Source organism: Bison bison, unplaced genomic scaffold (assembly GCF_000754665.1).
Source record: "Bison bison bison isolate TAMUID 2011002044 unplaced genomic scaffold, Bison_UMD1.0 scf7180017864295, whole genome shotgun sequence".
NCBI lineage: Eukaryota > Metazoa > Chordata > Mammalia > Artiodactyla > Bovidae > Bison > Bison bison.
In genome coordinates this window covers 9,162,976-9,177,940 of record NW_011494867.1, presented here as the reverse complement: position 1 = coordinate 9,177,940, position 14,965 = coordinate 9,162,976, and the positions used below count along the sequence as shown (strand labels likewise).

At 41.8% G+C, this 14,965-nt stretch overlaps 1 protein-coding gene across 1 annotated transcript in view; it reads right to left on the bottom strand.

The window, feature by feature from the left end:
• The window catches only part of CDH13 (cadherin 13), a 1,015,931-nt gene that overhangs the window by 354,382 nt on the left and 646,584 nt on the right, over positions 1 to 14,965 (bottom strand). Inside the window, exon 6 of the mRNA XM_010850808.1 lies at positions 276 to 420. Within this exon, the coding sequence (XP_010849110.1) occupies positions 276 to 420 (145 nt within the window). The remainder of the gene's footprint in view (positions 1 to 275; positions 421 to 14,965) is intronic.

Genomic DNA, 14,965 nt, shown 5'->3' with positions numbered 1-14,965 from the left:
AATATCAACCATACGTCGGAGACTGAGATGTTGGTCACCCTTAAAGGTCACCTTTGCACACAAGGGAAGACATTTTCACAGCTTGCAGCACCCCAGTCATGTTCTGAGCTGTAGTTTTCTAGAGCGTGCTTCTGTCCAGGGAAACAATACATCAGTGTTGACGCACACCAACAGTAACTCAGGACGGTGGCGATGAAACAGTCTCCAGAATCCCCAGAGATCACAGTAGGCCACCTCCCAAGCCTTTATGCAAACTGTGAGCTGACTTAACATACCTGTAGGTGACCCCTCCATGACGTGGCCGATGTAGGGGCCTTCCCGGAAGATGGGTCTGTTGTCATTTTGATCAATCACGATGACTTCCAGAGGGACCGGCCCCTCGAGAGTCCTGCCGTTGACATCTACGGTCTCCACAAATAGCTATTGGAGCAAAGAGATTGGGGGAGAAAGAAGGCATTCATTCATTAGGAAAATTGAAGTTGGGTTCTCTGGAGAAAGTAGGTTATGTCAGCAATTTTATGAGCCCTTGGCAATATTCAAACTTTGGTCTCAATGGATAGTCACCAGGACTAGAATAGAAACTAAACATTACAGAATAAAAGACAAAGATCAGTTCATGCTAGTTCCCCTTGGGAAATTTACAATTAATTCATCAAATCTGCAAAGGAAGTCCACACACACACACACACACACACACAAAAGGAGGAAAACACCAGCAATCAACCACAGCTGAGGAAATGCGCTTACATTGTTTCAGTTTTTCCAATATCATTATGCTTAAAAGGAATGTTATGCTAATAAAAATAATTGACTAAGCAGTTATGAACAGAGTGTATTAAGAAATAACTGGAAGTGTTTATGGTGGTATTTAGGGGAAATTCAGGTCAGTAAAAATTTGTAAAGAACCTTCCTGAGGCAAGGAAGGAGCGTGTGGGGGTCCTAAGCAGGACCTCAGGGCTCCTGCCCACGAGACCTTTACAGTCTAGGGGGCATTTCACAGATTCCTGCCTTCAGATCCCAAGGATGAAGGAAACAGCATCGAAAAACCAGCTTGCCTTGTTGCTTGGAAACAAGGAATTACATCTTGGCTTTTCCGGTGAAACACGGAAACATGGGGTCCCAATGCTCTCATTTCTAGGCCTGAGTCTGCCTTGATTTAACTCAGGGGCAACAGTCACACTTCTTAGCTATCAGTATTGTTCCCCTCTTGGGAACTGGTTGAGTAGCTGTATCAGAAAACGGTGTCTGCAGTCATAATCCTTGGGATACGGTCTCTGCGGTTGGAATCCCAGCACACTCTCTCACTAGTTATGTGACCTCGACCCATACAGTTAACCTCTTCGTTTTATCATCTGTAAAATGGGTTCATAAAATAATCATTATTAGGAATAATGGTAACCAGCATTACCCAGGGCTTACTGAGGCGCCCTATCACGTTAATTCACTTGAGGTTCACTGTGTCCCTGTGAACCATTTGTAAAGAGGGAACAGAGCCAGTTAGACAACAGCTCGGTGGAGTCTGGAGTCGGCCTTGTGAAGTCGGTCTGCAGATTTACATTTTTAACCATTACAAACAATGCTTGCAGATCACTTAATGTAATGCCTGTCACATAGATCATCTCAAGAATATTAGCTGCTACTATTATTGTTACTGTTGTTATTATCAACCCCGTTGTGAAAACTAGCCCAAATTAGGAAAAGAAAAGAGAAACACATTTGTTATACCCTACCTGAATGTGTTGTAAAAAGGTCTGACCCTTTGGAAAGTATTGACAACATGGTACGTGTGTGCATTCTCAGTCATGCTCAACTCTTCGCGACCCCAGGCTCCTCTGTCCATGGGATTTCCCAGGCAAGAACATTGGCGTGGATTGCCATTTCCTTCCCCAAGGGATCTTCCCGACCTAGGATTCGAACCCATGTCTCCTGCATTGGCAGGCGGGTTCTTTACCACTGAACCTCCTGGGAAGCCCAAATTCATCAAACCTGTGAAGGACTCACACACTTTATTCCATCCCATATTCCATACTTTATTCCATCCCTTTATTCCATACCTCTCCTGTTAGTGTTTGAGAGATGCTGCCCTTACGTACGTGGGAATATTCACTGGGGTGTTGTTTCTAACAATGAGATTACACTGGTGTCCACTAAGTATCCAGCTGAAAGGGATGAATTAAATATTTATGTAGTAAGACACTAAAATACAGCCATTAGGTAAAATCACTATTCAGCCTTGTGGATAGGCTTGAACACCGTATGAAAAAGCACAGAGCAGCATGTCCACTATGCATGTGCTGCAGATAACGGGGGCGCAAAGAGTTAGACACGACCTAGTGACTGAACAGTAGCAACTGTACATGTGTGATGCACACACACGGACAGAATGTGAGAACAGTACACAGGCATGAAACCAGGTATGTTTGAGTAGAGGAGTTTTTTTCATTAATACTGTCTCATCTTTTCACTAGTAAATTCACACACACACACACACACATACTTTGATTTCTGGGACAGATAAAATAATGCACACATATCATAGCTAAGAAGAAATTAAATAGGCAGAGCCTTTTAACATCTGCACACAAAGGAGATCTTACAGAGAGTGAACTTTTATGCTGATTTTTTTAAAGCTACTGTGAGAATACTGCTAAACAAAGAAAATAAAAATCAAGCTTTGGGAGCAATTTCTTCCAATAATGAAGATCTGGCCTTTTGTCTTCCCATAATAGCCGAGGACTTAACTTTATTTCAACCAAAAACCTGTGTCTAAAGACACTAGATAACTTGGATTTGAATCCTAAGATCCCACAGCCTACAAGACTTGGCTAGTGTTGTAAACCACAAGTAAGAGGAATAGAATTCACATTTTTGCCAAATTGTCACACTGGGTGGGGCAGACTCTAGATCTCACCTCAGCATAATGGAAAGACAGACGGACACTAAGCAGATAAACTGATCAGGATGAATGCCAAATGTTAAGCTGAATCTTACAAAACCAAAGGTATCAACGTGAGACTATTTTATGTTACAATACTAACCAGAGTTTGACTCCTGAATTTTGTATTGAAAATAATAATGCTAGAAATCAAGGCCTCTGGAACAGGATTGAAAAAGAACAAAGTGCTCCTAGGATGCATTTAATAATTTTAGGTAATTTAACAGAAATCCATTAAGGACAGTCCTCAGCCCTGTCCTCAGCCCTGTGCTCACCCATCCTCAGCCCTGTTCTCTCCCATCCTCAGCCCTTGTCCTGCCCCATCCTCAGCCCTGTCCTCCCCATCCTCAGCCCTGTCTCCCCATCCTCAGCCCTGTCCTCCCTTATCCTCAGCCCTGTGCTCCCCCATCCTCAGCCCTGGGCTCCCCATCCTCAGCCCTGTCCTCCCTTATCCTCAGCACTGTCCTCCTTTATCCTCAGTCCTGTCCTCCCCCATGCTCAGCCCTGTTCTCTCCCATCCTCAGCCTTGTCCTGCCCCATCCTCAGCCCTGTCCTCCCTTATCCTCAGCCCTGTCCTCCCTTATCCTCAGCCCTGTCCTCCCTTATCCTCAGCCCTGTCCTCCCTTATCCTCAGCCCTGTCCTCCCCTATCCTCAGCCCTGTCCTCCCCATCCTCAGCCCTGTCCTCCCTTATCCTCAGCCCTGTCCTCCCCATCCTCAGCCCTGTCCTCCCTTATCCTCAGCCCTGTCCTCCTTTATCCTCAGCCCTGTCCTCCCCCATCCTCAGCCCTGTCCTCCCCATCCTCAGCCCTGTCCTCCCTTATCCTCAGCCCTGTGCTCCCCCATCCTCAGCCCTGTCCTCCCTTATCCTCAGCCCTGTCCTCCCCCATCCTCAGCCCTGTCCTCCCTTATCCTCAGCCCTGTCCTCCCTCATCCTCAGCCCTGTTCTCCCTTATCCTCAGCCCTGTGCTCCCCCATCCTCAGCCCTTTTCTCCCTTATCCTCAGCCCTGTCCTCCTGCCATCAACAAGTCCTGTCTATACTGCTTGTTCTACATCCTGGATCTCTCTCAAATCCACCTTCTTCTCTCCAAATTAATCATCACCTCCAAAGAGTAGCTTCTGTGACTTCTTTCCTGGGCCTCTGCAATAGGCACCTGATGGTTGGCCTGCACCTAAGAGGTTACTTTGATGTGTCGACTCGACTGCCATAGAGTGCTCAGATTAAACATAATCTCTGGGTGTGTCTGGATGAGATTACCACTGGATTCTGTGGACTCAGGGAAGTAGACACTCTCCTTAGCACACGTGGGCACCATTGAATCCCCTGAGAGCCTGCATTGAAAGACATAGGGGAGGGTGGGATTCGCCCTTCATCCTCCTGCCTGACTGCAGACTGGGGACCTCCATCCTCTGCTGCCATCAGGGGTCACGCTTCTCAGGCTTCTGGACTTGGACTGGAATCTACACCTTTGGCCTCCCTGGTGCTCAGGCCTTTGGACTTGGACTGGATCACACCACCAGCTTCCTGAGGCTCCAGTCAGCAGACAGCAGATTGTGAGCTTTCTCAGCCTCCATAACGGTGTGAGTCAGTTCCTTATAGCAGACTCCTACTGCTTCTGTGTCTCTGGAGAAGGCTGACCAATATAGGCATCCATTATGTCTTTTCAAAATTTTAATTTATTAATGTCACCCCAGAATGGATACCTTTCAATCACTTCTCATCCCTCATAAAATAAAAGCACATTCCTTTATTGTGAAGAGTCTTTTATAATCTGGCCCAGCCTAATTCTCCAAAGTCATTTCACATCACAAGAGATCCCCTTCATTCCTCATTATCCATGTATACCAGTCTTTTCTCAGTTCTTCCAACTTATTCTGTTCCTTCCCAACACAAGAATCTTCTCATGCAGCCCTCCTAGTAAGCATGGGCATCCCATCGGCCATCCTGGTCAGCCCGCATCTGTCCTTCAGATCTCAGCCCCAAATGTCATTGGCAGAGAAGATCCTTCTTACCGATTCAGTCTCCCTTGAGTGTCCCTGGTTCATGCTCCCACGGCACTGGTACCCTGCCTTTATAATACATTCCATAACATGTAATTGCTTATTTATTTATGTGAGAATTTGACTAGTGTCTGCCTCTCCAGTCCCATCAAGGCAGAGGTGAGGTAGGTGTTCATGCCCTATAGCAAATACCCAAGGCTGAGGTTCAGTGCTTAGCACAGGGCAGTTACTCGATTCAACCCTGATGGCAAAAAGTCCTCTCCAGAAGAGGCAACCGCTCTTTAAGAGACTGGAGCCCAGTGTTTTGGCCCCAGCTTTGGCCATCTATCCTGTCTTTCCATCCCTGGCACAGGAGGTGACAGCTGGTCCCAGGTTTCATGGACCGAAGACCAGTTGACTGTGCAGTCTTAATTCATGAACAAGAACCACGGTACACCTGGGTAAACAACACCCAGGTACATCACATTTTGATTACTTTCCTTCTGAAAGAAGGGAACTCGCATTTCCTTGGTGTCCAATATATGTCTGGGCTTTCTATGCATTGTCTCACTTGGATCAAGACATCCTGGAGAAATACTCATTGCAGCAAAACTCAGAGAAATCTAAGTTCCTAATCTGAAAGCTGGTCTGTGATCCAGTTGACTCTACACTTAGATCTGACTTGAAAATTTGTGCTTTCCCCTACTACACCCTTGTCTGCTAAAAGCTCTTTCATGGACTTCCCTTACACTTCTGTTTTATTCTCTTTACTGTGTTATTCACTTAATAGTTTTGCTGAATGTTGATTGTTATGTTTCACTGATGACTTATCCAAAGCAAAATTATCCATGAATTTAGGGGTGCAGTGAGGTTATTTAAAATTTTTCCTAACACACATGAAAATACACATTAAAACACACTACGAACCTTTGCATATAATGTGACACCCTGCCACAAGTGACAGGTTGTGGCCATAGCATTGGCCTAGATACAACATGCTCCCTTCCGGAATGTCACAGACTTTCTGAAAAGAAAAGAAAAGGCTTGTATCTCTCATAAATGTAGCTCTCAAATGACCAAGGTGAATGAAATGGGGAGGTGAATGAAATGCAAGTCACTCTAACTCTGTTTAAGGCAAAATTACTTTATCCAAGATTGGAGATATGAAGGTACTGCATGGATGTGAACTAATCGTTTCCACTTTAGGGTCCATGACAGGCGAACACCAGGTCAGTGAGTCTCGTGTGTAGGGGCAGAGAGAGCTTGACCTCTAAAATGGGGAGGAGGTGAACAAAACCCACAGGAGCCAAAACGGAAGCTGTGCTGCTAGAATAGCTCTAGTGGAATTGAATAGGGTCCCCTTGGCCACTGTTCCTGTGAACCCCACTTCCTAGGTTCTCTATTCTCCTTCTATATTGTGGGGGTGTCTCCACCAGAGGTGGGAACTATCAAGTCACAACCTGCAAACTGATGACTCTGTAAGCCAATTAACGTGCTGTAATAATGGAGGTGGGCTATGCACACATAGAAAAGAATTCCTTAGAACAACAACACAACATGAACATAATGAGCCAAATTACAAAGCGCATACAAGCACTGGCCTTTGGTGTCACAACAAACTATTAACATCTCGTCTTTCATTTGGCGTATCCTCTCAGCTCTGTTTATGAAAGACACAATTTATCAAGGGGAAGTTTGATGCTGTGATCTAATCCAAAGGGATGAACTGATGAAAAACAAATGCTACAAGTGTTTTTGGGTGAATGCCAAAATGAAGACGCCCGCTCTTAAAACATAGTAATTTTTCTATGAAATGACCCCAGTAACAGATGTCAAACTTGGATCAATAGGATAAGAAATAAAGTGTCTGACACACAGTCTATGGACTCATGAGTCATTTTGAAGGAAAATGATTTAGAAAACACTTCAGTGACCTTTCTGAACTCTGATAATTCTGCTTTGTGCTAAATATTCAAATGAAGTAAGACATACACGATGCAGTAAATTACTTATTTGGGATGATATTATTCAACTTCTGGTTATCAGTGGAATGTGTGTGTGTGTGTTCACATGCTTTTTAACCAGATGTTTTTATATCACAGGAAATGAGAATTTAGGAGCTAGGACTCTAGCATAATGTGACTCAGTTTCTCTTTTGGACACAAACATGACGTCTCCCACCCTAATGAGTATGTTCCCTCCAAGTTACCTCTTTGGGACATTAAAACATTTACTGACATGGATGTTGTTATGAAATACTTGTTTAGGAGCTTCTACTTGGACCAGTTTATAAGTCAAAAAGATGGGCCTTGTTCCTGTCATTCCAGACACCATCTTATATAATGAGAATAGTTATAATGCTAGAAATGTAAAATGCTAACTAGAAGCTTGCTGCATGCAGTCAGGGATATACAAATATTAGACATAACAATATGTCTAATTTGTTAGGCCTAACAAATATTAGACATATTCAGTTGTACGTGGGGCTGCAAGTGTAGACATAAAAACTTACACAAAACCTTGAAACACATGTGAAAAATATGATGTTTGGACTTGCCTCCACAGAGGACAGGGATAAAGAAAAGATGGGACTCAATGACTATGAAGGTGCTGTGAAATAAGTACCAGGTTCCATGACAGAGTCTAAACTTGACACAATACTCCTGGACGGCAGTTGAACCTATGTCTTGAGAACCTCGGGGATGTCCACAACTTTATCAAAAGTTCCATAACAATTTCATGTAGATAAAGAAGCCTACAGAGATTTTGTATAAGTAGGTTACTATGAGTTTATTTTTACCAGATGATCTCCAAAATTAAGTGCCTTGAGTAAAGAAAGAATTGATAGGTATTTTTTTGAGTTTTTATTTGCAATTCTTACACCCTCACTACCTATCAACATCTCACAAAGACTGAAAGTCTTTTCCACCATAGACATTCTCACTGATCACTGAAATTACACTAGACTTTGAATCAGAAAGCTGGCCTTCAGGTTTTAGCTCTGCTAGCTATAAAGGGGCTGCTGCTGCTGCTGCTCCTGCTAAGTTGCTCCAGTTGTGTCTGACTCTGTGCGACCCCATAGAGAGCAGCCCACTAGGCTCCTCCTCCGTCCCTGGGATTTGCCAGGCAAGAGTACTGGAGTGGGGTGCCATTGCCTTCTCCAATAAAGGGGCTATAGTTGGCAGAATAATGACCCTCCTAAAGAATATTATGTCCTAATTCTGGAACCTGTGGATATGAAAGGTTACTTGGCAAAGGGGAATTAAGGTTGCAAATGCAATTAAGGTTGCTGATGAGCTCACCTTAAAACAGAGATATCAGTATGAATTGTCCAGGTGGATTCAATGTGATTATGAGGGTCCTTAAGAGAGGAGGAGAAAAAGGTCTGGGTGATTTGACATGAAAAGGTACTTGACCAGCCACTGCTGGCTTTGAAGATGGAAGAAGAGGCCACAAGCCAAGGAGAGTGAGCAGCAACCAGAAACTGGAGATGCCAAGGCCCCTGCTCTACAGCCTCCCGGAGTGGATGCAGATCTGCTGGCATGAGTTTCAACCCTGTGAGTTCCATGCTGGACTCTAAACCTACAGATGTATATGATAACAGATTTATGTCATTCTGAGACACTACATTTATGGTAACTTATTACAGCAGCAATAGAAAATTAATATTGTGGTCATATTATTAATTATTCAAACTGGAACAACTTTAAGAACCAAGGCAGGTATTATCAACAATTAAGCCACAATGAAAAGTGCAAACCAAGACTGTCCCAGGCTTAACTGAGTGACACTGTGAGCCTATCTTATTAAGAAACCTCAGTTCTCTGTATCTAAGTTGGCACATGTAACAAATGATGTTTAGAATGTCATCTTTCTTTTTGTTAAAGGAACAGAAAGATAAGCAATTGTGTGTAGCACATTAATAGGAAATTCTGAACAAAGCTTTGTTACATCAGATAAGGTTTGCTGACTTGGGCATTCGTTTACTCCAACAGACCTCTCTTTAGACTTTTGCAAATGTGGATGCAGTACCCTCGATTCAATTCTTCTGTACCAGCCATTACCCTGAAAAATGGTTTTCCTGTTGCAGTAATTTAGATTTCTCTTTGACACCAATCATTTGCATATTCAAGTTATTTTTCTCAGCTTTATTCATTTAGTGAAGTTGAATCTCGTTATGGCCCAGCTCCTGGAGAGTTCCCAGGGAAAAGATATTTTTAGTCTTTTGTAACATTCTTCCACCTTCATCTGCACTGCTCTGTGTGTAGTCCTCCCTCAATAGACTGGAGGCAGTGTTTACAGCTCCCTCAAAAAAAAATGATCAAAGGGGCGATGAAAGTGTCCCACTTGTTAGATTATTAATTAAAGGTCTTGATATTATTATCAAATGTTCTTTGAAAACCTTGCTTAGTTTAGAGACATAATATTTCCTTTGTTGATATGAAATTTTACTTTTAAAGTATGTTTTCCACCAACACAATGAAAACACTTTTTTTTTTTTTGCTTATGTATGTATGCTCATAACCACGCTGGACTTTGAGGGCATTTTTCTATTTAACTTTTGAAGTAACTTTAATTATGTGAAAGAAATCCATGCAGATATTCAAAATAATTTTACTTAAGCAGCTTGGGTAAAGTCCCAGTGAATATCCCCTACCCCAAGAGGGGGGCAGAGGCTGAAAATTTTAATTGGTTTAAGTAGAATTCATATAAATAATGGATGCTGGAATTATGCCAGATCCATTAAGGATATATACAGGGGTTAAGGGGATTTTTGTGCAAAGATGAGAAATATAATACGTTTGAAAACAAAGCCGTAGGAGAATATTACAGGGGATTTTATTTTCACTTGCCTTTCTCCCTTCCTAAAGTGAAATTCAGAGGAACAGAATGCAATGAAATACTTTTCTTTCTTTCTTTTTTTAAGTTTATAGATCTAAAGTCACTTAGTTAAATAAGTATTAAAATGTGTTTTGTAAAACACTATGTTCTTCAAAATTAAGATTGATACATAAAATTTAAATTATTGCCTAATAAATCCAGATAGATTAAAGAATTAGAAGAAAAAAGTCTTTTTAAAATATTTGAATATTTATGTAATAGAGTAGGTAAAGTCTTTCTAAATCAGCATTAAAGGCATAAGTTATTATGTGAATTACTGACAGATTAAACTACTTAAATGTGAAGTTTTTTATATGACTAAAATACAATAAACAAACAAAACTCAGAAAATGTTTGCATCATATAAAAGAGGCCTACTATCCTGAATATACAAAGAGATGGTTAAAAATCAATAGACAAAAACAACAGCAAAGCAAGGAAACAAAAAGACAATAAACATTAAAACTTTAAAATGAGATGACTTTTTGCTTATGTAATTACCAAAATAATTGGAAAACCTGAATAGTCAATCTTTGACAAACTTGTCAGGAAAAAACATTCTCACATATTACTGATGATATTAAAACATCTTTCTGAAATGCCATTTGTCAATATGCATTAAAAGCCTTGAGAACATGTGATTTTTACTTGCTCTGTACGTGCATCAGGAAATTAGGGCTGTTTGATAACACATATACTCATTTCAGTATTGCTTAAAGTTAGGAAAAATTACAAACAACACAAAGTTCTACCTTGACATTGATGAAGTAGACTATGGTATCTGCACAAAGCAGAACACTACATTGCAGAAACACTTTGGTGTTTAGTCACCAAGTCGAGTCTAGCTCTTGGAGACCCCCACGGACTGTAGCCTGCCTGCTCCTGTCCAAGAGATTTCCCAGGCAAGAATACTGGACTGGGTTGCCATTTCCTACTCCAAGAACACTTTAGGGAATGGAAAAATATATTAATGGTATATGGTATTCATAGTATGAATTAAATAATCCGATTGCTAAGTAGTACTACTGAATTTTTTTTTGAAAAACAGACATTACACTATTAAGATTTTATTAAAATATTAACAGTGGTTTTATTGCAGGTAACTTTTTTTCACTTTGCTTCCCTACACTTTTCTGGATTTCCTATAATGGGCATGTGTTAGTTTCACAGTTAAAAAAGAATCTATAAAATTTATCTTGAAATTGACTACAGACTGGTTGTAATTTATTACAAACAGGGATCTATGGGAACCTGTTAAGCTTTGGGATATCTAGCATCCCTCAGTATTGATGATTGAGAAACACGGCAACATTCGGTAATAAGAGATGATCAGTACTGTAGTAGAATATAGAGACTGGTTGGCTTTACACAGTGTCATGGGTCTCTGATTTTTGGATGAAAAACTGCCTCACGCATTTGACAGAACTTTATAATATGGAACTTGGTCTCATCAACTTTATTTTTTGAACCACCACTGTAACGGTCTGTAACAAAGTATCAAAGTCTGCTTTGCCTCCGAAGCTCACTCTTAATTTCACCAATAAATTCTGAGAACCAGAAAAGAGCTGAGGCTCAGAGGGTGGACTGTGGGTTGAGGGAAACTTGGCTTCAAGCCCCAATTTTACCCCTTCTCAGCTGTGTGAGTTTAAATCTATTCAATTACCTTCCTAGAATCTCAACTTCTTCATCTTTAAAATGCATGATACCTGTCTCGTGGGGTTGTCATGTGTAAAATACATGACGTTGATAAAACATTTAGCAAAGCACTTGGCATATAGCAAGTGCTAACTAAACAGTAGCTGCCAGTAGCCCTAAAGTTTTTCTGTAAATCAAGAAAGATATCCTTATAACATTATGGTCCTGATGAGGGTTCACAAACTCAGGCATCTCAGAAGCTGCCTGAGAAGCTGTTGTTCAGTTGCTCAGTCGTGTCCGACTCTTTGTGACCCCATGGACTGCAGCACTCCAGGCTTCCCTGTCCTCACCACCTCCCAGAGCTTGCTCAAACTCATGTCCACTGAGCCAGTGATGCCATCCAACCATTTCATCCTCTGCCGCCCCCTTCTCCTCCTGCCTTCAATCTTTGCCAGCATCAGGATCTTTTCCAATGAATTGGCTCTTTGCATCAGGTGGCCAAAGTATTGGAGCTTCAGCTTCAGCATCAGTCCCTCCAATGAGTACTCAGGATTGATTTCCTTTAGGATGGACTGGTTGGATCTCCTTGCAGTCCAAGAGACTCTCAAGGGTCTTCTCCGACACCACAGTTCAAAAGCATCAATTCTTTGGCACTTAGCCTTCTTTATGGTCCAACTCTCACATCCATACATGACTACTAGAAAAACCATAGATTTGACCATATGGACCTCTGTCAGCAAGTAGCTGAAGCTATCCGGAACTTTTTCAGCTTGTAGCTTACTGCCTGTAAGTAGCTGAAGCTCGTTTAGAATCAAGAAGATACATATATCAACATCTTGATGCCAAGACCCCTGTTCAGATCTCTGTGTGAGGACTGGATTTGGCGAAAGGCAGGGGCCCCAGCCAGATCTCTCCTCCCCCACGCATTTCCACCCTGTACTCAGAACCAATGTGATCTGAGGGAGGTGGTCAGTGCCCAGTTCCAGGCCCACATGCTGGAGTGTGAGATGACCTCATTGTTGTTCTGGGTCTCCTCAAACATCCAGGTCCCCATTGCTGCTATGCTGGTCCTACCGCCTGGGCTCTGGACTGCTGTGCCCCTGGGTCTACTTAGCCCTTGGGGATAGCCTCAGTTCCTGCTCCACTTGCTCTTTGGGAACAAGGCCTAGGGTTCTTTCCCCTCCCAGGTGGCCCTTATCAGCCTCTGTTTCCAGACTGCGTCTCCCCTCTTGGTGGCATCCTCTAACCTTCAAGGCAGTGAGGGCAACACTTTCTTTTTTAAATTAAACTTTTATTTTGAAACAATTTTTTATTTATATGAAGGCATGAGAAATAACACAGAGAGATGCCACACTCCCTTGATCCAATTTCTCCCATTGGTAACATCTTGTAAAACTGTGGTCCAGGATTGCAAGTGGAACACTGATGTAAATACAGTCCTGGATCTTATTCAGATTTCACGATTTTACTTGTATTTTTGTGTGTGTGCATGCATGTGTGCTTGTGTATTTAGTTCTATGCTTACATCCATCACCCCAATCAATATATAGAACAGTCCCATTTCTGAACGTTTTCTCTCATGTTAGAGAACAAGGCTTTTAAAATTTTAATGTATTTGCACCTGTAATTCGTAATATCATTCACTATAGCCAAGAGGTGGAAGCAACCCAAGTGTTCACGGTCAGATGAATGAATATGCAAAATGGAGTATATGCATACAATGGAGGTTGATTCAGTTTTAAACAGGAATGGAATACTGCTATGGGCTACAACATGGATGAACCATGAGAACATTATGTTCAGTGAAATAAGCCAATCACAAAAGACAAATACTGTATGATTCCTCTTATATGAAGTGTCTAAAGTCATCAAATTCACAGAAATGGAGAGGAGAATGACAGCTATTAGGAGCAGAGGGGAGAGGAAAAGGGGTTTGTTATTTAAGTGGTATAGAGTTTCAGATTTGCAAGATCAAAAAGTTCTGGAGATTCTCCTGCTAGAATGGCAGCTCATGAGGACAAAGAGCACCTGTCTGGTTCCCACAGCACAGTAGGATGGTGCCTTCCACATAGCAGGTTTCCAATGTAAGTAACAAATGATCAAAGGATGAGTTGAGGACTTTGAGTTTACAGAGAAGCTTTTTTTCCCAGAGGACAGGCCAATAGACAAGAAATAAATAACAGGTGTCTTTTTAGAATTCCTTGAGGGTGAACGTGAACGATTCAACAGAAGCACATTCTGCCTATTTCAGAGGAAGGAACTGAGTTCAGTGAAGTTGTTACAACTGTTTAAAGTATGCAAACATATTTTACATGGGATTATTCACTGTTTGGCAATGACTGATAGAAAATGATTTTGTTCTGACACACATATTACTAATAAGCATATTTAAATGAAAGAAAATAAAGCAACTGGAACTTAATACAAATTTCTAGCTCGCCAAAATGATCCCATCTGTCCTGCCTTTATAAATGAGGCAAATGCAAGTTACAGGAATTGACTCATATTTCTTACATAAATCCCTCTTTACCATTCTCATAACCCTAGCTCAGCATCTCTGCTCTGATTTTTTGCTTGTATACAAAAATGCCTCATACAGCCAGACAGGAGTATGTCCTCATCAGATGCTTCCTGTTAGATTCTTCTGGACTTTCATCCAGATTGCTCCATCTTTTCTCCTCTGGCCAGAGGCCCCGACTCCACATTGGTGCACAGGTTCTGAGCATCAGAATACAGACTGTCCATACTGCCGTGCTCACACATTTGGCTTTGTGCTGGGCCATCCAGCTTCCCCCTGGTACAGATACCCAACTTCCTTAAGCATCCTGACCAGCCCAGAGTGAAAGTGCCAATGCAGCTCATTACTTTGCTCATGACATCCCTTTCTGCATCTCTGGGCCTACAGAGATGAACAGCATATAGATCTCCCTGCTACCTCCCTGCAAATGGCTCAGGAGGCCCGCCACTGCTGTGTGAAGGGTAAGTGCTAATGAACCATGACTTAATCTGCCATCTCCCTTCTCTTATGAGTCTTGGTACGTTGAACCACAAGAAGCTGCAGATTTTGTCGGTCAAAGATAATCAAATATTGGTAATTTCAGCTCAAACCCAGCCTGCTGTCTGTTTTTGTAAATGAAGTACTGGAATACAGCCATGCTCACCCATTCACCCTTCACACTAGAACAGCAGGTTTGAGTAGCTGCAAGAGAGTCTGTGTAGATCACAAAGCTGGATGTAGTTATTATCCACTCTTTAAAGAGAAAGCTTTCTGACCATATTATAGAACATTCAGCGCAAAAGGAGAAAGCAGGAAAATATCCAGGGAGAAATAAGAATTTTGATGTAGATGATAAGGCCAGCTTGACACCTTTGAGATCTCCTTAACTAAACTCTCTCCTATCACATATTCATTCAACACATATGTTTGTGCCCCTACTATACTTTGAGCTATACACAAGATCCTTTAATTACAGTAGTTTAAAAACAGAGTCTTAAGAGAGAGATATATATATATCTCTTAAGATATATATATAT